Genomic DNA, 26,793 nt, shown 5'->3' with positions numbered 1-26,793 from the left:
CACAATGCAATCCAACCAGCCAGCTGCTTCTGGTTTAATTGGAATCGTGCTTTATGGTTGCACCCGCTTCAAACATTTAAACCATATAGCTTTTAAAGCACGTGGCATTTAAAGCATACGGCTTCCACCAGAGAAACCCAGGAACTGTAGTTTCCCCCCTCACAGAGCTATAATCCCCAGCAGCCTTTACAAACGACATTTGCTAGAAAGCCAACGGTTGGCTTGTCTGCAGAGGGAGGGCTGGACTCCGCCTTCATAGGTAGGTTTGTGGCCCTTTGGAGGTCAGTGGGCTGCAGAGAAGGTTCTGCTTTCTCTTCGGCGCCTGGGCATCGAGGCAGTCGGCGGCGATCAGTAAGGCACCGCCGGAAGTGGAGCAAGCGGCGCCCGCGGCAGCCATCCAATAGGAATAGCCAAGCTCGTAAGTCACGCCAGGGATGCCCAAGCTGACCTGAAAGAGAACTGAGATGGTGAGCGATCCCTTTTCTTAAAAAAAAAACCTGGAAGCATTTTTATTAGGTATAGTAGGTGAAGAAATACCAAAGGGCGATCATAAATTGTTCATGTATGCTACTACTGCAGCAAGGACTCTTTTAGCCCAAAAATGGAAGCAACAAGAAGTACAGTGGTACCTCTGGTTAAGTACTTAATTCGTTCCGGAGGTCCGTTCTTAACCTGAAACTGTTCTTAACCTGAAGCACCACTTTAGCTAATGGGGCCTCCTGCTGCTGCCGCGCCGCCGGAGCATGATTTCTGTTCTCATCCTGAAGCAAAGTTCTTAACCCGAGGTACTGTTTCTGGGTTAGCGGAGTCTGTAACCTGAAGGATATGTAACCCAAGGTACCACTGTACCAACGATTGAAGAGTGGTAGATGAAAATGATGGACTATGCGGAATTGGCAAAGCTGACCGGGAAAATCTGAAACCAGCGTGATCAAGCTTTCCTAAAAGGCTGGAGTAAATTTGTACAATATTTGAAGGATTATTGTAAACATTTACCAACACTAGTAGGGTTGTAAGAAATCTTGTAATGATAATGGTTATTACCTTTTTTATTTATTTGAAAGTGGAGATAAGTTGAATGAGAAATACGTAAAATGGAAGATGTATGAATGCTATGATATAAGGGTGAACTTTCAAAGCCATGAGGCAGGAGGGGGAGAAGTTGATTTGGCTCAGAAGAGCAAAAAACAATGTGGATAATAAGATTATGTTTAAATTTTGAAAATGGAAAAGCAAAAATACTACAAAAAAAGAGATGGTGAGTGATCCCGGACACTCTGCAGGCATCGAACCAGGTGGGAGCAGCACATTTTAAAGGCATGTGTTGATTACCATAAAAAAAATTCTCACTTGTAGGGCTTTGCGGACAGAAAGCCCCAGGTTCAAATCCTGACATCTCAGCTACTTCTGGGAAAGGGCTGAGACCCTAGGGAACTGCAGCCAGTCAAGGCAGGAGGTGGATGGGGAACGCCCTAAAGAATCCATGTGGCTTTCAATAGGTTCTGTACTAAACTCCATTCCCATTGGGGAATGGCCACAACTGTGTGGTGGAGCCCCTACTTTGCATGCAGGAAGGTCCCTAGCCATCGCCAAACTGGGCTGGGAAAGACTCCCTTCCTAGAGAGCTGGTGCCTGTCTGTGTCAACAGTACTGGGCTAGCAGACTTTGGCATGAGGCAGCTTCTGCCATATAGCTCAGTCAGTAGAGCTTAAGACTCTTAACCTCAGAATGGTTGGTTTGAGCCCCATGTAGGGCAGAAGTTTCTGGCAATGCAGGGGGTTGGACTAGACGACCCTCGTGTGGTCCCTTCCAACTCTACAGTTCTATGATTCTTCTGTTCATATGTTCTTTTAGGGTACCTCACTTACCTCAAGCTTATACTTCTGAACGGTGTCGATGCCGTACCACAGAGAAGCAACCGCTCCAGAGAGCCCTGTGAAAGGGAGACCATTCCACATTAGAGTTTCCAGCTGCCGTGGCTTCCTTAATAATAATAATACATCATCCTACTCTGTCCTACTCTGAATAACGGGCATGACCAGCTTAGTTAAATGGGTCTGCTCAGTGCCAGATTTACGTATAAGCTAAACAAGCTGTAGCTTAGGGCCCCACTCTCTTGGGGCCCCCCAAAAATTTAAAGGTCCATAAACTACCATATATGGGACGCGGGTGGCGCTGTGGGTAAAACCTCAGCGCCTAGGGCTTGCCGATCGCATGGTCGGCGGTTCGAATCCCCGCGGCGGGGTGCGCTCCCGCTGCTCGGTCCCAGCGCCTGCCAACCTAGCAGTTCGAAAGCACCCCCGGGTGCAAGTAGATAAATAGGGACCGCTTACTAGCGGGAAGGTAAACAGCATTTCCGTGTGCGGCTCTGGCTCACCAGAGTAGGTTCGCCACGTGACCCGGAAGTGTCTGCGGACAGCGCTGGCTCCCGGCCTCTAGAGTGAGATGAGCGCACAACCCTAGAGTCTGACAAGACTGGCCCGTACGGGCAGGGGTACCTTTACCTTTAAACTACCATATAGCATATATTCAACACAAAAAACAGTGACAATTTGTTGTTGACAAAGGACAGCTGGACATATAAAGGGCCCCATTACCTTCAGTAGCTTAGGGCCTCATCAAACCTAAACCCAGCCCTGGATCTGCTCCGAGTAGGTCTTAGTTGGAGACAACCCTATACTTCCACATATTACTCTCTTTCAACTTACATTTACTTATTTTGAACATGAACAATCTGTACTGCTTCGCCACTACAGCTGTTCAGACTGTAAAAAGTTGCAAGTGCAGACAGTCATAAATGCGGGATCAAGTTTAACCACCCCAATACCATTGTGAGCACAAATCATCATGAATGTGGAATAAAAGGGAATCTGGAGGGTTCCTCGGTTTTTTGGTTGCTGTTAAAGGCTTTAATGCAGGACTAATGTAAAAAGGAAGAGGAAGGAGGCACCCTACAAACGAGACTGTGGAAGCCAAGGTCTAGATCAAGTACTATTCTGCCCCAACCTGAAACAAAGCAAGGCTGTGCTTACCTCCTAAGAGGAACAGGATGCCAGCAGCCAGGGAGAACTTCTGTTTCTGAAGGACTCTGCTGCGCATTAGCTTGGTACATTTCATGCCAGCAATGAAGGGAGGTATGGCAGAAAGAGTCAGAAAGGCAGAGAGGATCACCAAGACCCGAGTGACCACGAGAACAGCTGGTGGGATGGGGTGAAGAATTGAGAGAGAACAAGACTTTAGAACACGGAAGGCACCTTGAAAGGAGATCAGAGTTTAATGGTAGACTGCAGGCAAATTTTCCTGTGGGGTTTCTGATGCTCACTTATTTAATAATGGCAGCAACAACAACAAAATCTCTCCCCCTTCTCTCAAAAACCTCCTCTGGGTTAGAATAATAGAACTGTTGAGTTGGAAGAGACCACTAGGACCATCTAGTCCAACCCCCTGCAATGTAGGAATCTTTTGCCCAACGTGGGAAACTTCACTCCCAACATGGGTTGCCATATGGCTGGATTTTCCAGGACATTTAGCAATTTCCGCCTGGAGACTGGTGACCTACACACCTTGTAACCTGACCACTGTTTGGCCATTGTTGTGACTTATGGAATAAACCCACTGGCAATAACTGAGCTGAGAGTCTTAGAACTGCACCTTTGACTGGGAGCCTCTGATCCCAGGTTCAATCCCCGAAAAACTCCAGGTGAGGCTGGGGGGAAACTGCTGTCTGAAACTTTGGAGAACCAGTGCCAGCCAGTGCTGGTATTATTGAGCTAGATGGACTAATGGTACAGGGCAGCTTCCCATGTGTCCTGTCCACCTTTGCAACCTGCTCCAACTAGGTGGACCTGGTTTATTTTCCTCACCTGGATGCTCGCTGAGATAGGAGATCGGGATGTCACAGGTCCAGAGGTCAGCGACGTTATCAAACACACACTCACTCCACAACCCCCGGCACCGGGCACTCAGCCCTACCGAAGACAGGGGGTCCTTGGCATCTTGCTAGAGAAGAGAAGAGAGAAGAAATGTTCTGTGCAGTTATGAGGCACCGCCGGGATTTTTGTACAGACAGGTGAGGTGAAGTGAGATGGAGTTGAGTAGAAAGGTGTTGGTGGACTAACTCAGTTGTACCCAGGCTGCCTGCCCCTCCAATTGGTTGGAGCCTCAGGATTGTGGCAGGAGGGAATCTGTCCCCTATTCGAGGATGGAAAGAACCTGAGGCTCTCCAGATGTGGTTGGACTCCCTGAAGCACCCTTCAGCCCCAAGCATGGCTAATGAACTGGGGTGGTGGGAATTGTAGTCAGTAGAGGCTGGTGCCCATGAAGTCTGGTAGGACAGAAGGCAGGGAGGCCAACAGTAGGTGGCGCCAGAGGGCATGGCAGGCAGAGCTAACTCATTCTAGTTTTGTCCCCATCCCCCGCATCCCCCAAGTTCAACTCTGAGACTAAGGAGGAAGATGAAGACACCCAGGACTACACTCTGGACTCGTTGTAAGAAAGAAGGAAGGTGAGCAGGGTGGAATCATCAGAAGTTGGGTGGAGAGAGACTTTGAGAACTAATTTTTTAATTAGAGGTTCTTAAGCAGTGGCCTGCAGACCACGGGCTGTTCATGAACCCCATTCAGCTGGTCCACAGACCAGGACAGTTGAGAATAACTTCTTCACACAGTGCGTAATCTGTGGAACTCGCTCCTGCAGGAGGCAGTGGTGGCCGCCATACTTGGATAGCTTTCAAAGAGGACTGGAGAACCTCCTGGAGGAGAAGATGATCAATGGCTGCTATCCGTGGTGGCTGCATTCTGCCACCACGGTCAGAGGCAGCAATGCTTCTGAATACCAGTGTCTGGAAACCACAGGAGGGGGAGAGGGCTCTTGTGTGCAGGTCCTGCTTACAGGTTTCCCATTTAATAATAATAATAATAATAATAATAATAATAATAATAATAATAATTTATTGATACCCCACCCTCCCCAGCCAAGACCAGGCTCAGGGCGGCTAACAGCACCAGGTATAAAAACAATTGATTAAAATGCAACTTAAAAACAAGATTAAGTACAACATTAAAATGCAGCCTCATTTCAGTAGAAAGTCAAATCATAAACTTTTGGGGGATGAAAACGTCAAATCTTCACCAAGGTCAACTATCCAGACTGGTCCTACGTGGGCCAGAAAAGCCAGGGAAGTCCCCAAATAGGAGTTCCATCACAGAAGGAGAAAGGAAAAAGGAAAGAGGGGATCAAGTTGATTCCAAGATAAAGGCCAGGCGGAACAACTCTGTCTTACAGGCCCTGCGGAAAGAAATCAGATCCTGCGGGGCCCTGGTCTCATGAGACAGAGCGTTCCACAAGGCTGGAGCCAGAGTTGAAAAGGCCCTGGCTCTGGTTGAGGCTAATCTGACTTCCTTAGGGCCCGGGACCGCTAGGGTGTTGCTATTTATGGACCTTAAGGTCCTCCGTGGGTCATACCGGAGAGGTGGTCCCATAAGTACGAGGGTCCTAGGCCTCTGAGGAAACTTGCTGACCATTGTGAGGACAGGAGGCTGGGCTAGATGGGCCATTGGCCAGATCCAGTAGGCTCTTACGTTATCATGTTCTGACTGTCCTGTGTCTCGGGCACTCTCATCCTCACAGCCCACACTCTCTTCTGTCTGTCTGTCTGTCTGTCTGTCTGTCTGTCTGTCTGTCTGCCTGTATGTATGTATCTTTCACACACACAGGCAGCTCACTTTTATGAATATTAGTAAATATGTTTGACAGAGCAGGCTCCTGTGCATCCAACACCCGGAGAGGGTTCAGCAACGAAGAAAGGAAGAAGCGGTGATGGCTCCCGTGGCCAGTGTTTACCCAGTGAGGGCAAAGCTGGGGGCACTGGCCCCTCTTTATCAAAGTCACCAGAAGCAGGTTTGACCTTTCCAGGAGTACACCGGCCCTCGCCGCTGCTGTATATTTTCCCCAGAGCTTAACGTTCCTATGGCAACCAGGCCTTGGGTTTGACAACAGCACAAGCCAAGCACCCCCCAGTTCTTCTATCAAGCAAGTTTTCAATTTCTTCAGAGAGGGAAAGGGGGACCAAGAAATTTTTTGTATGCTGGGATGAGGGAATGGCTCAGAAGCTGATCCAAGTTGAAGAATTTCCCAGAAGGACTTTGTGTCTTCGTCTTGTAGCACACAGTGCTAGATTGCCCAATGGACTGATTAAGCGCGTTTCAGGTACCAGCAAAGCAGGGGTGCACACACACACACACACACACACACACACACACACACACACATGTATTTCTTTTGGGAAGTAATTTAACATTTGAGATTTCCAAAAAAATAAAAAGCTTCTAAGTAATCACCATGGGGGAAACCAGAACTTTGTTAGGCTTCCTTACCCTCCACTACAAATACTTCCCTCATTATTCCTGTTCTCTTTTTATTACTTATCCCCACCTAAGCCAGGGAGCATTCCTCCAAACTAATGAGAGGATATCAGATCCTGTTGGGTGTCACCAATGACATACATGCAAGTGCATTTCAGCATACATGCAAGTTCTGTGTCATTACAAATAGTACAATTTTATTATATGGTTCAGTATTGTTTTAATTTTTAATTGCACATTGTCAGTGCTTGGGACTTCTACAGGTTGCGATCCAGTGTATGCAGTGGCGTAGCGTGGGTTGTCAGCACCTGGGGCAAGGCAAGTAATTTGCGCCCCCTAACCCGTGGATTTGCGCCCCCTAACCCGCACCGCACGCCTGGCACACCCCCCCTCCACAGTGGGCGGCGACCCGGCGGCTCGGCTCGGATTCGCACAGCCAGCACTGCAGTGAGAGAGAGTGAGTGAGCCAGGTAGGGACAGAGAGCTGCGAGTGCGAGCGCGCCCCCCCCCAGATGTTGCGCCCGGTGCGGCCGGCCCTCCTGCACCCCCCACGCTACGCCACTGAGTGTATGCTATCTACACATTGCGTGGAGGAGAACAGCCCTGCAAAATCTGAAGAAGCGCAAAGGTTGGCTACATTGCACTTAACATCTCATTTCGGAACTTGAAGTTTGCCTTCGGAAAATGAAATCAGACAGGTTTTTGCATCCCTACCCACAGATGAGGCAGGAAAAAGGGAAAACAACCGAGGAAACCAAAGGGCAGGTATTTGGCACAACACAGCTTTTGATTCCCCACCCCCCGCCCCCTTCCCAGCTTTAAAGTCCTCTTAATTTGTTTCTTACCCTCCAGCAATCTGCTCCGGCACCCAGAACGAGAAGCAAAAAGCCCAGCCCTCCCAGTCCCATCGCCAGGATGTCTGTTGCCACTGCCATGCCCGGGATCTCCATTCCACGCTCAACTAGGAATTTTCCTTCGCAACATCACACACACTCACACTCATACGCACACCACTTTTCTTCTTGGAACCAGTAGACCAGAAGGTGACCAGCAGATCTAAGTGGAAAGGACTTTGGGAGGGAAGCTGGTAAAAGCCAGCATGTTCCCCCTTGTGGAAATGGAAAGAACATGCATTTTTGTTGGCAAAGTCAAACTGCTGTGTTAGCTGCACGACCAGACTGTCTCCGGGCACTTCGAGATCATCTGCAAGTGGCTACGCTGGGGTTCAGGTTGCCAGGCTTCATGTCACATTTGCCACCTATGTAATCTGGATTACTTCACTATCCTACTGAATTTGTTCTGTTGTTGTTGTTCTTTAGTCGTTTAGTCGTGTCCGACTCTTCATGACCCCATGGACCAGAGCACGCCAGGCACTCCTCTCTTCCACTGCCTCCCGCAGTTTGGTCAAACTCATGCTGGTAGCTTTGAGAACACTGTCCAACCATCTCGTCCTCTGTCGTCCCCTTCTCCTTGTTCCCTCCACCTTTCCCAACATCAGGGTCTATTCCAGGGAGTCTTCTCTTCTCATGAGGTGGTCTCAGCTTCAGGATCTGTCCTTCCAGTGAGCACTCAGGGCTGATTTCCTTAAGAATGGATACGTTTGATCTTCTTGCAGTCCATGGGACTCTCAAGAGTCTCCTCCAGCACCATAATTCAAAAGCATCCATTCTTCGGCGACCATCCTTCTTTATGGTCCAGCTCTCACTTCTATACATCACTACTGGGAAAACCATAGCTTTAACTATACGGACCTTTGTTGGCAAGGTGATGTAGAATTTGTTCCACAGTTATTCAACTGTTGATTTTGTCTTATGGGGATGCAGCTTCCCTCCCCAGCTATGCTACGCATTTTGATAGGAAAGGGTTTTAAAAAAATATTTGTGAGACTCTTTTTTGGCACAGTTTGTTATGGAAAAGGAGCATACATTCCGAGTCACCTGGTAAAACTTTTCAGGATGAGGCAGCCCCCATATGGATGGGGGGCTGTATAATAGGAATACAGGAAGCTGCATCACACTGAGTCAGACCATTGATTCATCTAGCTCAGTATTGCCAACATGGACTTGGCAGCAACTGCCCAGGATTTCAGGCAGGGGCCTCTCCTAGGCTTACCTGAAGATGCCAGAAGGGGATTGAACCTGGGACCTTCGGATGATGCTCTGCCACTGGGCTACAGCTCTTCCTCGTCATCATTCTGGACAGGCCTGGATTTAGGTTTGATGAGGCCCTAAGCTACTGAAGGTAATGGGTCCCTTTATATGTCCAGCTATCTTTTGCCAACAACAAATTGTTGCTGTTTTTTTGTGTTGAATATATGCTATATGGTGATTTTTGGACCTAATAGGTATGTAAAGCCATTTACACGTAACAAAATATGTATTTTATCAAAGTAATTGTTGAACTGAAATACAATTAAGAAGTATATTAATAGTGATATTTTAGGGAGCAGGCTAGCAGGCAGGGCCCATTACTTACATCATAGGAGCCTTGTTGTATAATTATAACTATAATCATCATCATATATACTCCTGGTATTGAACACAATTATAAAATTTATAGAGAAGAAATTTAAAACTGACTTCCAATTAATCTCACTGTATTATATTAATCTTCTTATATCTTAGTGTGGTGGTTTGTTTGAATTTTCTGTTATTAGTTTGTTTGATTGTATGTTTGTTTACTTGTATGTACATCTGTTTTTCATAAATGTATTTATTTTAAATTAATAAAGTTATATTAAAAACAAAGGAGGCTTGTTGTTTAGTCGTTTAGTCGTGTCCGACTCTTCGTAGCTTCGAGAACACTGTCCAACCATCTCGTCCTCTGTCGTCATCCCCTTCTCCTTGTACCCTCCATCTTTCCCAACATCAGGGTCTTTTCCAGGGAGTCTTCTCTTCTCATGGGGTGGCGAAAGCATTGGAGCCTCAGCTTCAGGATCTGTCCTTCCAGTGAGCACTCAGGGCTGATTTCCCTAAGAATGGATAAGTTTGATCTCCTTGCAGTCCATGGGACTCTCAAGAGTCTACACAACACTGTATGTGTTGCTGTATGTAGGTTTTTTTTTTTAATCTTATATTTTGGAAATGTACCTCTAGGTTTGTTTTTTTCCTTTAATTTTTTTTGGGGGGCCCCCAAGAGAATGGGGCCCTAAGCTATAGCTTGTTTAGCTTATACGTAAATCCGGCACTGATTCTGGAGTCAACAGAATCCAAACTTTCCTCTTCTTTATTTAGAAAAAGGGTTTTGTAGGGATACAATCCAGCGATTGCCTCGGTACCCAGTTTTCAGCAAACACCTTCCGTGCTCTCCAAAGCATACCTGAATCTGGATCCTCCCTCAGCAGAGACTTTTCCGTGTGTGTGTGTGCGCGCGCGCGCGCCTCCCCTCCGGTCTTTCAACCAATCCATTTCCTGCCCTCCGCCGTTGGGTACCAGTGCAGCAGGATGCTGAATCGCATCCCTGGCTCCTGCCTCTTTAAGGCACGGGGTGGACGAGGTGGAGAGAAGGCGGATGCGTTTCTGCAGGGCTGGGGGAAAGGCAGGGCAGGAGACACAGTGACATCACCCAGCCTCCTCCCCAGCCAGAAACGCAGGATCCTAGTGCAGGGGGGCGGGAGGAGAGAGAGAGAGAGAGAGAGAGAGAGAGAGAGCCTGCCGCCGTCAATCCAAGGATCCCGGGGAAAATTGCAGGCATTATTGTAAATATTATTTTTAATTATTATTATTATTGGAAGGATGCTCCACCATCTATCCTAATACAGGTAAATCCATTTCCTACTGAATCATTGCCAGCCTGCTTCCTAAGATCTTTGAGACCAGGCCCTCCTTGCTAAAGCATATGGGGTGGGCTCCGCCTTACCTGCCTGTTTTAGCTCCAAGAGGGAGGGAGGGAGGGGGTGTTTGAATGATGGTGGTTAAGAGAGGGAAATGTGGTGGAATTTTAAGGTGTGCTGTGGACTTTTGCCTTCACAGAGAGAGAACGGCCGTGACTGAGGGTTTTATCCCCCAGATTAGAATAATCCACTAGACTGAGCCTTAGCCTATGAGGGTGTCTCTAGACTACATATTTATACTCAGGGTTCTTTTCGTGAATCTTAAGCTTTTTTTAAAAAAAAAAGTTTCTACTCTTTTGGATCCGGAGATAGAAGGAAAAATTAATTTTCAGGTTTACTCCCCCCCCCCCCGTTAAGTTTCTAGTCCTTTTGGTCCCAGATATATCAGTGAAGATGAATTTTCAGTTTTATTTTTGTTAAGTTTCTAGTCCCTTTGGTTGCAGAGTTATGAGGAAAAAAATAAGAAAGAGAAATATATGGGCTGTATTCTAGCTGGTTGCCCAGCAAATCTGCCCATTTTCCAGTCTTCTAATCAATGAGTGAAAAGGTGTTGGGATAACAAATTGATGAATGTTAAGAGTGCAATTATTATTATTATTACAGTATATATTTTACCGTTAAGAATTTATTCAAAGTAATGTTTTGTAAAGAGGAGAGACTTAGCATATGAAGTGGAGTATAATGATGAGTTTATGAGACTAGGACTGGGAAGACCCAGGGTCAAATTCCCACTCAGCCACTGGGTGACTTGGGGCCAGTAACTTATCTCTCAGACTGACCTACCTCACAGGGCTGTTGTGAGCATAAAACAGAAGCTGCCTTGAGGTATTTGGGGGAAGGGCTTGATAAAAAGGTGTTGTGCATTTTATCATGCTTACCTGACGACATGCGGTTGTATCTCTGTGAATTAATTCCATTCACACTTTTTGCACACAGCCCCAGAATCATTTGATGAAGTTATGTCATAAAACTATGGGGGAAGCATTGCAGAACGACAAACAAAGTTTAATGATGTGTGGGCGAACCGGTAGAAAAGCCACCACCAGTGCACGATTGTTGCTTCTTAGGCCACATCTGCACCATACACTTGAGTGCTTGGCTTCCCCCAAAGGATTCTGGGGGATCCAGTTTACCGCTCCCAACAGCTCCCAGAATTCCTTGGCAGAAGCAATGGGCAGAATTCAACAGCACTCTGTCAGTGCAAGCATTTCCCCCTCTACTCCCCCTGAGTTCTGCTTTGGGGGGTTCTCCTGACCCCACAGAACTGAATTAGGGCAGGGATGTGGGGGGACATACAGGCAAAGGAGAGCGGGAGAAAGCTCCATTGCAGCGGAGCAGGGTTTCCCCAACTTGTGTCGCCATTTCTTTTTGGACTACAATCCCCATCATCCCTAGCTAGCAGCACCTGTAGTCAGGGATGTGTGGGATGTAACACCACAAAAGCAGCCAAATACAACATTTCCTGTTTTCCCAGAGTGTACACACAGGGGAGTGTTGCTCCAGCCAGGAGGACTTCCTGTCACACCTGGTCTGGAGTATCCTCTCCCCCTGAGTGTGTGACCAGGTAGATGGGCGTGACCCTGGGAGACCCCATAAAAGGGCTGGTCATGCAGCCATCTTCCCTTTTCCGCCCTTCTCTCTTGATATGCTCTTTTGCTGTGTGTGGCTCTCAGTCAGCAGCACATGGGCTCATCCCTCACAAGAGGATGAACCCACACCTTTCTCTGTAACTAAAAGCTAAAGCCTGCCTTCAGGACCCTACTGTGAACTGAATGTAAGTAAACCTTATCATTACAGTCGTACCTCAGGTTAAGAACTTAATTCTTTCTGGAGGTCCGTTCTTAACCTGAAACTGTTCTTAACCTGAGGTACCACTTTAGCTAATGGGGCCTCCCGCTGCCGCCAGCGCACGATTTCTGTTCTCATCCTGAGGTATAGTTCTTAACCTGAGGTACTATTACTATTGTGAGAGAGCCAGTGTGGTGTAGTGGTTAAGAGCGCTAGTCTCGTAATCTGGGGAACCGGGTTCGCGTCTCCGCTCCTCCACATGCAGCTGCTGGGTGACCTTGGGCCAGTCACACTTCTTTGTTTTTTTTTAAAAAATTTTTTATTAGTTTTCCATAAATAGAAAAAACAAAACACAACAAAAATATAAACAAACATAAAATGGACCTCCCCATACCACCCCTTTCCTGCATCCTTATTTCAAATTTTTCCAGCAACCCTTTAGTCATAAATGTGTTTTACTCATTTCATAAATTTAACTTCCTTAACTTATTAATAACAACTGTAGTTCTTTATCTCTTATCTCCCTGACCCCTAGTTTTCATCCAAATTACAACAATTTTAAAGATATGCTTTAAATTTGTTCCAATCTTCTTCCACCGCCTCCTTCCCCCGGTCTCGAATTCTGCCAGTCATCTCTGCCAGTCCCATGTAGTCAATCACCTTCGTCTGCCATTCTTCCAACGTGGGTAGTTCTTGTGTCTTCCAATACTTTGCTAGAAGAATTCTTGCTGCTGTTGTGGCGTACGAAAAAAATGTCTTATCCTTCCTTGGCACCATTTGGCCCACCATACCCAAGAGAAAGGCTTCTGGTTTCAGTCACACTTCTTTGAAGTCTCTCAGCCCCACTCACCTCACAGAGTGTTTGTTGTGGGGGAGGAAGGGAAAGGAGAATGTTAGCCGCTTTGAGACTCCTTAAAGGGAGTGAAAGGCGGGATATCAAATCCAAACTCCTCCTCCTCCTCCTCCTCTTCTGGGTTAGCGGAGTCTGTAACCTGAAGCATCTGTAACCTGAAGCGTCTGTAACCCGAGGTACCACTGTACTTTATAAAAGAAGACTGTTGTGCCATATTTTTTTTAAAGAGGGAACAGAGGGAATTTACCAGGAACAATCCAATCTGGACAAGCCAGACTGGATTGCTTAACTCAAAAGGTTCTAATGGATCTATCAACTAGCTTCCTGCTATGTACAAGGGAATGTGCCCTGCTACTAGCTCACTAGTGTGAGTGAGGAAGAATAATAATACAGTGGTACCTCAGGTTACATACGCTTCAGGTTACATACGCTTCAGGTTACATACGCTTCAGGTTACAGAATCCCCAACCCAGAAATATTACCTTGGGTTAAGAACTTTGCTTCAGGATAAGAACAGAATTCGTGCAGCGGCGGCACAGCGGCAGCAGGAGGCCCCATTAGCTAAAGTGGTGCTTCAGGTTAAGAACAGAACTCCAGAACGAATTAACTTCTTAACCCGAGGTACCACTGTACTAATCAATATATCCTCTCCTAACCTCAACATTCCCACAGGATTATGGGAACTGTAGTCCAAAACCAGCTGGAGACCCAAGTTTGGGTAACTTGGCACTAGTGGAACTCACTGTGCTGGCTCAAAGCTAGCGCAGCTGTTTTGTTGAATGTGACCCAACGTGCTTTAAAAGTATGGTTTGGATGCGACCGATGCCACGTTGCAGAATACCCCCGCCCAAAACAAAATCAAAAAAACCCCAAACCCCACCTGTAGACTTGGGATGGATCCCCAATTGTCATCTAGTCCAACCCCTTGCTCTGCAGGAAGGCAGCTGAAACTACCACTCCGTATTGCAAGCCTGTCTGATTTAGGGCAGCTGGAAAATGTTGCCAATAATAAGTAAAGTTAAAGCGCTGGCTTTTCTTCGCAGGCAAAATCCACGATGATTCCTCCCACCACGGCGAGCCCTTCTAGTGATGCCCTTTTCCCCACGTTGTCGTCTCAGGAACTGTGGAGGTCCCAGGTGGCTGGGTATGCAGGATCTGTCACCCGCCACATCAGCCACCGGGCCAACAACTTCAAGCGGCACCCAAAGAGGAGGAAACACATCCGGCCTTCGCCTCCCCCGCCGCCCAACACCCCTTGCCCCATCGACCAGGTCCGCTTTGGCGAGATCCACCCGCAGAGGTCCTTCTGGGAACTGTTGTTCAACGGGTGCATTCTCTTCGGGATCGAGTTCAGCTACGCCATGGAGACCGCCTATGTGACGCCTGTCTTGCTCCAGATGGGCTTGCCGGATCAGCTGTACGGAATGGTCTGGTTCATCAGCCCAATATTGGGTGAGTGCTGGGGCCCCGATCCTCAGGAAGTGATCTTAACTGCTCTGGGAACTGGTGGGACTTGGCAAAGCGAACTGTGGCTGGGTTGCGTCCAGCACTAGTCCCATTGAAGTCAACGGGGGCAGCTAGCTCAGTGCAATTCATTCTGATGGGTCTGCTCTGAGCAGGGCTTGGTTGCATGGACTTGCGATGTTCCTAAGGGCAATCCCCTCCTGCTGGTCCCCAGTCACAGGCTGAACTGGTACAGCCCAACACAGATTGGCCTTTATCTGAGACCTCTGTCTTCCTCTCCCTGGTCAGAATGTGCTGAATGACACTCTTTTTTTCAACTCTTTTTTTTTTTTTTTTTTTGCAATACAATTTTTCATTGAAATTTTCAAACATTTTCACAATAAACTCCATATCCAATAATTACATTGTTTCATAACCCCCCCCTCCACAGTGTTTCCAACTGAAACATTTTCTACTGTATCTATTACTAAAAGTTTCTCCATTTACTGTTATCTTAGCATTTTCCTTCCGTTGGTTTTATCTCGAAGCCTGCTGATGATTTCATTTGACTATGGTGGGTTTTTGTTTTTTTAATCGTTCCCAAAAGGGCTCCATTCTTCTGTGAAAAGTTTGTCATTTTTATCTTTAAATTTTGCTGTCAGCTTTGCCATTTCTGCATCTGAAGGTAGCCCTGTTTAGGGAAGTTTTTAATATTTGATGAATTATTGTATTCTAATCTTTTGTTGGAAGCCACCCAGAGTGGCTGGGGAAAACCAGCCAGATGGGCGGAGTATAAATAATAAAAAATAATAATAATAAAATATTATTTTAGAAGCCATTCCTCCTTCGTCAGAACCTTCTCTTCTTTTCATCTCTGTGCCTATAATATTCTAGCTGCTGTTTTCACGTACATAAATAGTTTATAGTCATCTTCTTTGGAACTTCTGTCCCTATTATACCTGCAAGGAAAGCTTCTGGTCTTTTGGGAATAACCCATTAAAACATTTTCTTCATTTCATTATATATCATTTCCCAAAAGCCTTTAGCTTTTTTTTTTTACATTTCCACCACATATGGGGGAATGACCCATCTCCCTTCTTCTCTCTTCCAGGTTTCCTGCTGCAGCCCCTGCTGGGCGCCTGGAGCGACAGGTGCACATCACCTTTTGGACGGAGGAGACCCTTCATCTTGGTCCTGGCAATTGGTAAAAACAGTCATACCTCGGGTTACAGCCGCTTCAGGTTGCGTTTTTTCGGGTTACGGACCGCCGAAACCCAGAAGTAACCCGTTCTGGGTTTCGGCAGTCGTGCATGCGCAGAAGAGCTAAATTGCGCTTTGCACATGCGCAGAAGCACCAAATCTCAACCTGTGCGTGCGCAGACGCGGGTTGCGAACACTGTGGGTTGCAAATGTGCATTCTGCACGGATCACGTTCGCAACCCGAGCGTCCACTGTAGATGCATTTTTTGACCCAATTTCCCTGTCAGGGAACTGACATCGGAGCGGGAGGCGAAGGGGAGGCTCCCAGATGATGCTGGCGAAGGACCCAGCAACAGGGGGAGAAGCAGCTCAGTAGAGGGGGAAGGAAATCAGCACAACACCAGGGATAAAGAGGGGCAGATGGGGGAATCGGAGAGAGGGCTCCAGGACTCTTCACTGGACATCAGTGAGGAGAGCACAGGTCCTCCGCTACCCACGCCCTCCCTGCGCAGAAGACTCCCGCGCAGTGAGAGGAGGAGGAGACTGGGAGTCAAACAGCTTTTATGTTGGAAGAGGTTTAAGAAATGCCCACTAACGGATTCTGCTAGCGACTGAGGCAGCCACGATGAGAAGGGCTGTGCAGTCAGAACGGTTTAACAAGGCAATTTAGCCTAGAGAAGCGGCAGTTTACGCACGAGTAACTCATCCCCATTACATTCCCCAACTGTTCTTCATTAAGCTTGGTTTCCAGACCCAAGGCAACATTTACAACTGTTCCACTGGCCCTGTGACCCCTGGAAAGTTGCCCAGAAGGGAACGCAACCAATCTTTGGCTCGTGAAAAAGTACCAACTTGAACCCGAGCCTTCTTTGCTGTTTTTTGACTGCCTTGATCTGGTTCCTCCTCCTCAGGGGCACTGTTGGGCCTTTCGCTGATGCTGAATGGCAGGGATATGGGCACGTCCTTGACCGACACTGTGAGTGACCACAAGTGGGGAATTGCGTTCACCATCTGCGGAGTCATTCTGATGGACTTCTCTGCCGACTCTGCGGACAACCCCAGCCATGCCTACATGATGGACGTGTGCAGCCCGTCGGATCAGGACCGAGGACTCAACATGCATGCGCTGCTAGCTGGTGAGGTTTTTGGCATATCGGCAATGGCAGTGCTGGGCCTTTATTTTCAGCATTTAGACCTGGCCCTCTACCTGAAAAGATGCCCAGAGCAGCTGCTGAGATGGTTCTGCCCCTCGGGTTCACAAACTGAAATGTCACAGCAAGCAAGGAAAAAGAGAATGGGAGGGAGGAGGAAAAAGCAAACTGGAGGACAAGCTCTTAAACGTAGTTGGTGATGTTAGAGTGTTCTGATGACATAACACATATTATTTTGCTGTAAAGTGTGAGCCAGTATGGCGTATGGGAGATCTGGGTTCAAATCCACACTTAACCGTGAAAATCACTTGGTACCCATGGGTCTGCTGGTATCTCTGAGCTGAGCCTACCTCACAGGGTGGTTGCGTGTGTACAGAACCATTTTTGCTGCCTTGAGCATTTAAATAATCCTTATAGCCAGTGCTTTTTTTCTAAACAAATGTTTAGGGGTACTCTCATTTTCCTACTCATATTGAAATACTGCCCCACAATGAGGCCAGACTTAGCTTCTCAAAATGTTTAGGGGTATGCGTACCCCCAGAAAAGAAAAAAAGCACTGCTTACAGCAACACTGAAAGATAGGTCTGCATTATTATGCATTATCAGATGGGCAGATAAAGCTAAGAGGGAGAAAATGTGGGTCTAAGGACATCTAGGCATATTCATCTAGGCAGGAGTGAGACTTGAGCTGGGCAATTTTATGATTCATCGTAGCTCAGCCTCTTAAGTCTCTGGGCATTTATGTATTACATTTATACCCCACCTCTCCTCCAAGGATCTAAAGGTGGTATCTATAGTTCTCCCCCATCCATATTATCCTGACAACAACCCTGTGAAGGAGACTGCACAGCCCAGTCTCCAGATTCTAGTCCGACACACTAACCACTAAACCACGCTGCCTCTCCATATGCATCTCCAGCTAGGGCTGTGAGAGAACTCTAGAATCATGGAATGGTAGCACTGGAAGTGACCCAACAGGTCATCCAGTCCACCCCCTGTTTAAAAGCCTGGAGAGCTGCTGCCTGACAGTGTAGGCCATACTGAGCTAAATGGACCAATGGCCTAAACTGTTATAAGGCAGCTTCATAAGTGCCTGTGAGAGGCGATTTCAACTTTGTTCCTCTCCCCTCTTGGCAGGTCTCGGAGGTGGCTTTGGCTACGTTGTGGGAGGAATCAACTGGGACCAGACTGGCTTTGGCAGGGCGGCAGGGGGCCAGCTCCGGGTCATTTACATTTTTACCTCAATCACGCTGACGCTAGCGACTGCCTTGACTTTGGTCAGTATTCCCGAAAGGCCCTTGCAGTCTTTCAGCAAGCTGAAGAAGGTGATGAAGAGCCCCAACTTCCCTCTTCCTCCTTCGCCGCCCCTTCTCTTCGAGGACTGCGGGAACGAAAACCTCACGGCCCAGAACCCCGTCCGTTTGTACGCCAGTTTCACGAGCCCCATTTCCCCACTCAGCCCGCTCACGCCCAAGTACGGCAGCCTCATCAGCCGGGACAACTCCTTGACGGGGCTGAGCGAGTTCGCCTCATCTTTCGGGACCTCAAATATCGACAGCGTGCTCATCGACTGCTTCACGGCAGGGCACGATGGCTACTTGAGTATCCCGGCTAGCTTGCCCCGGCAGGGCATAAGCGTCAGCCTCCCTAGGGCCCCTGAAGGATTCCACTGCCACGAAAGTGCCGCCTTGGAAGCAGGAGAGAATGTCGGGGTGCTTGGGCCAGAGGGAGACTGCCTGAGGGTGGGTTCCCTGGACGCGATAAAACCACGGTCGTCGGGAATCCTGAAAAGACCGCAGACTTTAGCCATCCCGGATATTATCACAGGGAATCTCCCCGAAAGCAGTAGGAGAAGGAATGTAACCTTCAGCCAACAGGTGAGTGGTGAAAATGGTTATTTAGTAGTCAAGTTCAGCAAAAGGCCCCTGCAAGTTGAGTTAGAAGCTTCCTTCTTGCTGATTATAATGGTTTCCAGATTGGTTCAGCTGTTTAATCAACCTCCTCTCTTATCCTTAATAAGTTAAATCCTGCTCCATAGGGTGGGGCTTTGACCACTGATTTCCTCCATTATTCTTGTTCTCGAGAGGGAACCTGCAATGAAATGTTTGTCCTTGTGGGGAACAGGAACTTACTTAATTATGCAGTAATAAAGGGGCAATTCATCAGTTAACTGGGCTGGGCTGAACTGCACAGAAAGCCACTGAAAGCCAAAGATGGGTGGAGGAAGTTTCTAATTAAGGGTACAGTATCCCTGAGAAGCTCAACAGCACTTTCCACGCAGACACACTGGGGGCACAAGTGCATTTTACTGGGGAAACATCACTGTAAATCAAGTCTGGAAAAAAGATGAGCAGACGAGGAGGAATATCTTACTCCGGAGCTATGCCAGAGATGTTTTGCTCTTCCTGCTCAGCTCCTGTTCCATGTTGCTTGTACGTTCTTGAATGCCGATCAGGGCATCTTCTTTGCGGTGCAGGTAGCAAACATTTTGCTGAACGGGGTCAAGTACGAGAGCGAATTGAACGGATCGAGCGAACTGTCTGAACAGCCACTTTCAATGAAGCTCCTTTGCTTGACCATCTGCCGGATGCCCAAACCCTTGCGGAACCTCTGCATCAATCACTTCCTAGGTAAACCTGTGAGTTGCTCCTGCTTTTGGCTATATTTGCACATTTCTGGTCCCAAGACTTCACAATGCCTCCAAAGCAGTGGTTTTGCAGGACCACTTGCTGGTCTTCAACGTTTGCCCAAGATGAGGCCCCCATTTTGGCTGACTGCTGCCAAACAGATCTACTGGATAAAATGTGTCTGTCTGTCTGTGTTTTTAAATCTATTACCCGTAGTGGACAAAATACATTTTCTGGGCACCTGAAACTGTCAGCACAGGGATGGGAGGCTCTGTCCATTTTGATTCTCTCAGTTCCTTATTTTTTTTTCCGATCTTAAATTCAGTTCTCCAATTTTTGCAGCTATTTGCATTTAAGTAATCATTTAAAAAAATGGACACAGCTTTAAATGCACACTTTCCCATAATATGTGCATGTCTGTATATATTGTTGTGAGAACTGCAATGCACAATGTGGATAAGTACGAATTTTGAAGGATAGTTGTGTTATGGCTCGCATGTTATTTAAGAAAGTGAAAATTTGGCAGATCCATCTTCAAATGTGTACTGAGCTGAGTTTCCCCTTTTGTTGATTTTTATTTATTATTTAATAAATAATAAAATTATTATTTGCCACTTTCACAGTTATTTGTTGGACGCATGACACTGGCTGTTTTAGTTTAAGCATGCTGTCTTGATTGTCCTGGAAAAGCCATTTCCCAGATAGCCTGGAAGAGAGAGGAACACACGAAAAAGCTGAGGGTTAAAAGAATCTACAGCCTTTTTGGCTTTGCAATTTCGAACTAGTGGGGAGAACCTTAGGGATGCAACCTGGTACCTAATTCATAGTAGAGGCTCTATTATCAATTAGCAAATGTCAACAACAGTGCCGGCATTGTGGAATGGGTGAGACTGCAAGTTAAATGGCAGTGGTGCCATCAGAAAAACTTCAGGGTAGGTGTCAAATAGCCCCATGCAGCAGAGGCTGTTTTTCTGCAAGGGTTACTCAATCAATTTTTTAAAAAATTATACAAATCATTGCTTCTCTATATAGCCCCAGGGTTGCCACGTCCTTGGAAACAGGCTGCCTTGCATAACCGCCGCTTGATTTTCTCGCCTTCCAAACTGTGGCGCCTCCCTCACTGCCTTCCGATTCCTCCCCCAGGCTGGCTCTCCTTTGAAGGGATGCTCTTGTTCTATACCGACTTCATGGGGGAGGTGGTCTTCCAAGGGGACCCCAAAGCCCCTCACGATTCTGCAGAGTATCAGAAGTACAACGCTGGAGTCACCATGGGCTGCTGGGGCATGTGTATCTATGCGTTCAGCGCCGCCTTCTATTCAGGTACAAAACCTCTCCGGCCTTCGCCATGGAGCAGTTTTTTTGCAGGGCACATGCTGTCTGGTTCTGGACATCGCCGTGGCTTTGCGTAACATCTGCGCACATTCATGTATGTGAATGTATAAACACACGGGGCTGATGCTCCTACTCAGTTTGCTCTTCCCACCCACCCCTGAACCCCCTGCCCACAGCCCCCCTCCCCTTAAGGTAAAGGGATCCCAGACCATTAGGTCCAGTCATGGCCGACTCTGGGGTTGTGGCGCTCATCTCGCTTTATTGGCCGAGGGAGCCGGCGTACAGCTTCCGGGTCATGTGGCCAGCATGACTAAGCCGCTTCTGGTGAACCAGAGCAGCTCACGGAAACGCTGTTTACCTTCCTGCCAGAGCGGTACCTATTTATCTACTTGCACTTTGATGTGCTTTCGAACTGCTAGGTTGGCAGGAGCAGGGACCGAGCAACGGGAGCTCACCCTGTCGCGGGGATTCGAACCGCCAACCTTCTGATCGGCAAGTCCTAGGCTCTGTAGTTTAACCCACAGTGCCACCCGCGTCCCTCCCCCCCCCTTACTCCTTGCCAAAGACACTCCGCTGAGCCTAGAATGAAAGATGGCCCCAGGCGTGCCTTCCTGGGAAGAGTATTCTGCAAGCATCCCCCTTTCTTCTTGCCAAACCTTTGCAGCTTGCCCACGCCACCCTGCCACCCTCTCTCTCTCTCTCTCTCTCTCTCTCTGCCCTGCTGCTGCAAGCCCAGCTTCGCCACTCTCCGCTTCTGTCAATAGACAGGGAGTTCCACACAATGGCAGGGCTGGGGGAACTGTGGCCCCCCAGATGTTGCTGGGCTCCAGCTCCCATCACCCCATGTTTGAAAGCAACATGTGTATTCCCCACTCACTGTTATGGCAGGCTGCAGTCCAACACACATGTAAATAGCAGCAGTTTTGAATCGTAGGGTTGTAGAGTTGGAAGGGACCCAGAGGATCACGTAGGCCCTGCAATGGAAGAATCTCTATCATATATGACAGGTGACCATCCAACCTCTGTCTTGAGAGCACTGTAGAGGAAGGGCCAAAACAGATGAATGTTTAAAGGCGAGGTGACTTTGGATATTGCTGGCCAACAACTCCCATCATTACTGAACGTTAGTATTACTGGCTGAGGGTGTTGAAGTTTAATAATAATAATAATAATAATAATAATAATAATAATAATAATAATAATTTATTAGTTACAGATAGGTAGCCGTGTTGGTCTGCCATAGTCAAAACAAAAAAAAAATTCCTTCCAGTAGCACCTTAAAGACCAACTAAGTTAGTTCTTGGTATGAGCTTTCGTGTGCATGCAAGTGTGTGTATCTGAAGAAGTGTGCATGCACACGAAAGCTCATACCAAGAACTAACTTAGTTGGTCTTTAAGGTGCTACTGGAAGGAATAATTTATTATTTATACCCCGCCCATCTGGCTGGGTTTCCCCAGCCACTCTGGGCGGCTTCCAACAGAACACTAAAATACACTCACCTGAGTTTCCCCTCAGGCCACAGCAATATGCACCGGATCTGCTCGAGAGAATAGTCAACATCCTTCCTTTTCATTCCACAGCCTCCCTGGAAAAACTGGAGGAATATTTCAGCATCCGCACACTGTATTTTATAGCCTACCTCGCCTTCGGGCTTGGCACAGGACTGGCGACGCTGTCGCGGAACGTCTACGTCATTTTATCGCTGTGCGTCACTTACGGGATTTTGTTTTCGACACTCTGCACGCTTCCGTACTCGCTGCTGTGTGACTACTACCAGAGTAAAAAGGTGAGCCCCGGGTTTGGCGGCCCCCAATGTATCGCTTGGGGGGGGTTTCCATCTCACGGGTATCAAAAATATACTTGGCACTGTGGGTCGAGGGACGTAGAGGAAGGAAGGGGCACCTGCAGCCCTCCAAAATGGCTGTCCTCCCTGCCTTCCGTCCCACCACTCCCAAGGGGTGCCAGAAACCGTTTTCCAACCAGAGGCTTTTCCCCCTGTCCCCTGAACAGTTCGCGGGATCGAATGAAGACGGCACCAAAAGAGGCATGGGGGTGGACATTTCCCTCCTGAGCTGCCAGTATTTCCTGGCGCAGATCCTCGTCTCCATAGTGATGGGGCCTTTGACAGCTGCCGTGGGCAGCGCCAACGGGGTGATGTACTTTTCCAGCGTGGTCTCCTTTGTCGGCTGCCTGTATTCGTCCCTCTGCGTCGTCTACGAGATCTCGCCAGGCGAGGAAATGGCCGAGGAGCAACAGCCGCTGATTCTGAGCGTGTGAAGCTGGCGCAGGGAGGGGGATCCCGCGCCGCGGTGCTGTGCGAGAGACAGTGGAGGGGGGGGGACCACGGAGCTGTGCCCTTAATAAACAAAAACCACACACAAACCACACATGACTCCTTTTGATGTCTTTAAGTGAAGGAGAAGAGTGGCAACCTCAGAAATGCAATCCTGCTCATGTCTACTTAGAAGCAAGTCCTGCTGAGTTCAGTGGGGTTCATTCCCAAGTAAATAGGTCTAGGGTTGAAGTCCAAGGATGCTCCTAGGTTGCCAATGCTCTGTGAGAGGGAATCAAGCATGTGAGAGGGTTCAAGTACTCGACAAATCCACTGAAGTTAAGGGAGCTTTTTTGTAGGTTGGAAAGTGTGGGGTGAAGAAATTATTAACCAAAAGGGAGCAGCTCCCTCCAGGCATCTTTCTTATTCTGTATTCAATTGTAGAATTGGAAGGGACTCCCGAGGGTCATCCAGTCCAACCCCCAGCAACGCACGAATCCTGCCCACAGCCATCCCTGAGTGGGCTTGAACCACCAACCTTCTGCTTAACAGCTAGGCACACTGACCCATTGTGCTACCTGAGATTTGTGCTCATGATTATACCTGAGCAAACCTGCTTTCAATACCATTTGCATGTGCAAACGTTTCAGGACGGGCATATTGCTTCATTTCCAATCTGGGCATTTCCTTTCACTTCCTGCTGAAATCCTGGGACTCTTCATATCACAAACATCCCAGGCCGTCCTGATTTTGTTGCACTATGGCTCCAGGCAGCAATAATGCGGCAACACCAGGCACATTCAGACATGGGCTGTGTTGTCTTGGTTTTCACAGTTGTAATGCTAGCTAGCGCCTCTGTCCTGTGTTCTGATGTTCCTTTCCCACTGGAAGGAAGGTCCTGTTGTGTTATGGAAATGTGGCTTTTTGATCAACATACCAGCTTGTCACCAGCTAAATTTCATTCACAACAGTCAGACACAATGACGAATGTCGTTGGACAAAGTTGCCCCTACTCCACCTTTTCCGCACATGCATGGTTCTGTTCTCACATGTAAACAGGGATAACTGAATGCAGGCAGGGCCGGATTTAGGTTTGATGAGGCCCTAAGCTACTGAAGGTAATGGGGGCCCTTTATATGTCCAGCTGTCCTTTGTCAACAACAAATTGTCACTGTTTTTTTGTGTTGAATATATGCTATATGGTAATTTATGGACCTAATAGGTGTCTAAAGCCATTTGCACATGTTGCCATGCAAAGAGTCTATGCAGAATGTAAGCACCCTATATATAGAAATGAGCAAACCAGTGATATTTTAGGGAACAGGCTAGCAGGCGGGGTCCATTACTTACATCATAGAAGCCTATACAACACAAAACACTGTTGCTGTATATAGGTTTTATTTTATTTGTTTTTTATCTTATACAGTGGTACCTTGGGTTAAGAACTTAATTCGTTCCGGAGGCCCATTCTTAACCTGAAACTGTTCTTAACCTGAAGTACCACTTTAGCTAATGGGGCCTCCTGCTGCTGCCACGCCGCTGCTGCATGATTCCTGTTCTCATCCTGAAGCAAAGTTCTTAACCCGAGGTACTATTTCTGGGTAAGTGGAGTCTGTAACCTGAAGCGTCTGTAATCCGAGGTACCACTGTATTTTGGAAACGAACATCCAGGGTTTGTTTTCTTTACATTTTGGGGGGGGGCCAAGAGAGTGGGGCCCTAAGCTATAGCTTGTTTAGCTTATACGTAAATCAGACACTGAATGCAAGTATACTGTATACCGCTTCAGATTTCGCCACTTTACTCCTGCAGTTTTCTCAGTTAGTAGGCTGGTTTGTTTGTTTGAAAAATGTAACCCGTCATTTCAAACAAGCAGCCCAGGGGTAAGGAACCTTCCTTCCCAAAAGCCATATGCCTCTGGAAGTGATCTGCTGGAGCATCACAGCAGTGCTCAAAGCAGTTTACAGAAATCCACAGGGGAGCTAAATAACTTTAAAAAGCATTAGCCATGGGGGGGGGGGGAGAGAGCTCAGCGTCGAATCCAATAAATGCCACAACAATATCAATATTAATATTAATATTAATATTAAAAAAGCAATAAACACATAACAGCTTCCTCTAGTGAACTGTTGGTGAATGAAATGGTCCACTCAGAAGCAAGGAGGCTGTCAGCATACTCAAGGGAGTCCTGAAGATCCAACAAAAATTTTTTAGGGGAAAAGCACTATTGCGGCACAGGGCAGGGAACAGCACAACGAGGACTAGGGTGCTTCTTGGGAAAGAAAAAGATGAAAAGTTGTGGTTGTCATGGAATATCCTGGAGAAGGAATGGCTAGCTGGTTGGCACACTCCACACTACAACATTTTAGTGTTTTTATGGAGCAGTCAAGTAATTATTTTGTTGTGGGTTCTCACTTGTAATAAAGGTAAAGGTAAAGGACCCCTTACAGTTAAGTCCAGTCGTGAACGACTGGGGTTTTGGCGCTCATCCCGCTTTACTGGCCAAGGGAGCCGACGTTTGTCCACAGACAGTTTTTCGGGGTCATGTGGCCAGCATGACTAAGCCGCTTCTGGCGAAACCAGAGCAGTGCATGGAAATGCCGTTTACCTTCCTGCCAGAACGGTACCTATTTATCTACTTGCACTTTGATGTGCTATGTTGGCAGGAGCTGGGACCGAGCAACGGGAGCTCACCCCGTCGCGGGGATTCGAACCTTCGACCTTCCGATCAGCAAGCCCTAGGCTCAGTGGTTTAGACCACAGCGCCACCTGCGTCCCTTCACTTGTAATAAGGGTAACAGTACATGCCTAGCACATCATTCTAAACATTTCACATGCATGCAGTCTTTACAGCAGCCCTGGAAGGTAGGGGTGTCTATTATTATCTCCATACAGCAGATGGGATTCATGTTGCAAGAAAGGAGATTCCGACTAAACATTAGGAAGAATTTTCTGACGCCGAGAACTCTTTGATAGCAGGAAGAGCTCCCTTGGAAGGTGGCAGGCGGATACAATTAAATCACCACACACTTTAAAAATAAAATTATCAATATGCACTTGCATAATTAAGAATAAATAGATATAAGCAGTAGTTACAGGTAGGTAGCCATGCTGGTCTGCCGTAGCCAAAACAAAATAAAAAAATTATACATGATAAAGCTATTTTTAACCATCTCACCCCTTGCTTTTTCCTGTGGGACCAATTGCAGTCGTTAACAGTCCGTCAACAGGTTTACCACACCTATCAGCCAATCACCCGTTCCCACCACCCTTCTGAGTAGTACCCCTCCCCACCCTCTCACTATATATAAAGGTCTGGTGACTTCTGTGTATCTGAAGAAGTGTGCATGCACACGAAAGCTCATAGCAAGAGCAAACTTAGTTGGTCTCTAAGGTGCTTCTGGAAGGAATTTTTTTAGATATAAGCAGCATGTACGGTACATATCCGCTGAAAGGAGATTGCTACATAGCTCAGTCGGTAGAATATGGACTCTTAATCTCTGGGTTGTCAGTTCGATTCCTGCATTGCAGGGAGCTGGACTAGATGACCCTCGTGGTCTCTTCCAGCTCTACATTTCTGTGATTTATTATTATTATTATTATTATTATTATTAATTTTAAAGGATAGCTGAGGCTGCAATGCTACACAGTGTATATTACACATACTTACCTATGAGTAAGCTCCGCTGGTCTCAATGATGCTTACCTCTGAGTAGGCACTGTGTGGGCATCTCCTTAGCTCAGCGATAGCCTGGTGAGCTCCAGATGTTCTTGCCTACAATCCCCATAATTCCTCACTGTTAACTAATTGGGGTTGGAGTCCAAAGCTAACCGGTCTAAACGCAGAACCAACCAACAGCTGGCATCCTCATTTCCCCGCCCCAACTTTTCTTGTCGGCCAATAAAATTCCTCCCGTGCGATGTCATCCGCGCC

General features: G+C 47.4%; 2 protein-coding genes and 1 long non-coding RNA gene across 5 annotated transcripts; 1 reads left to right on the top strand and 2 right to left on the bottom strand.

Annotated features, from left to right (window-relative positions):
* Positions 1–19: 19 nt before the first annotated feature.
* Positions 20–7,440, bottom strand: LOC114602597 (claudin-16-like). The gene is made up of 5 exons (XM_028741009.2): positions 7,208–7,440; positions 3,864–3,999; positions 3,033–3,197; positions 1,869–1,933; positions 20–448 (listed from the first exon to the last, which is right to left on the bottom strand). The coding sequence occupies exons 1-5, from the start codon at positions 7,310–7,312 to the stop codon at positions 254–256; spliced, it is 666 nt and encodes a 221-aa protein (XP_028596842.2). The 5' UTR covers positions 7,313–7,440; the 3' UTR covers positions 20–253.
* A 2,568-nt stretch (positions 7,441–10,008) lies between these two features.
* SLC45A1 (solute carrier family 45 member 1) lies at positions 10,009–23,034 on the top strand. Of its 2 annotated transcripts, none has more exons than XM_028741007.2 (9): positions 10,009–10,059; positions 13,879–14,287; positions 15,390–15,482; positions 16,390–16,614; positions 17,767–18,506; positions 19,106–19,259; positions 20,400–20,576; positions 22,170–22,375; positions 22,600–23,034. In XM_028741007.2, the coding sequence occupies exons 2-9, from the start codon at positions 13,891–13,893 to the stop codon at positions 22,864–22,866; spliced, it is 2,259 nt and encodes a 752-aa protein (XP_028596840.2). In that variant the 5' UTR covers positions 10,009–10,059; positions 13,879–13,890; the 3' UTR covers positions 22,867–23,034. The 2 variants fall into 2 exon arrangements, with proteins under 2 accessions (XP_028596840.2, XP_028596839.2); XM_028741006.2 differs by having other exon boundaries at positions 10,009–10,122; positions 22,600–23,033.
* On the bottom strand, positions 18,914–26,736 carry LOC114602598 (uncharacterized). Of its 2 annotated transcripts, none has more exons than XR_003707947.2 (3): positions 26,530–26,736; positions 21,466–21,562; positions 18,914–19,962 (listed from the first exon to the last, which is right to left on the bottom strand). It is a non-coding gene; the product is annotated as an uncharacterized LOC114602598 (long non-coding RNA). The 2 variants fall into 2 exon arrangements; XR_003707948.2 differs by having other exon boundaries at positions 26,566–26,735.
* Between the last annotated feature and the right edge of the window lie 57 nt (positions 26,737–26,793).

The sequence above is a fragment of the Podarcis muralis genome, chromosome 7 (assembly GCF_964188315.1).
Source record: "Podarcis muralis chromosome 7, rPodMur119.hap1.1, whole genome shotgun sequence".
NCBI lineage: Eukaryota > Metazoa > Chordata > Lepidosauria > Squamata > Lacertidae > Podarcis > Podarcis muralis.
Note: the sequence above shows the minus strand (reverse complement) of the source record. Positions and strands in the feature narration are given on the sequence as shown.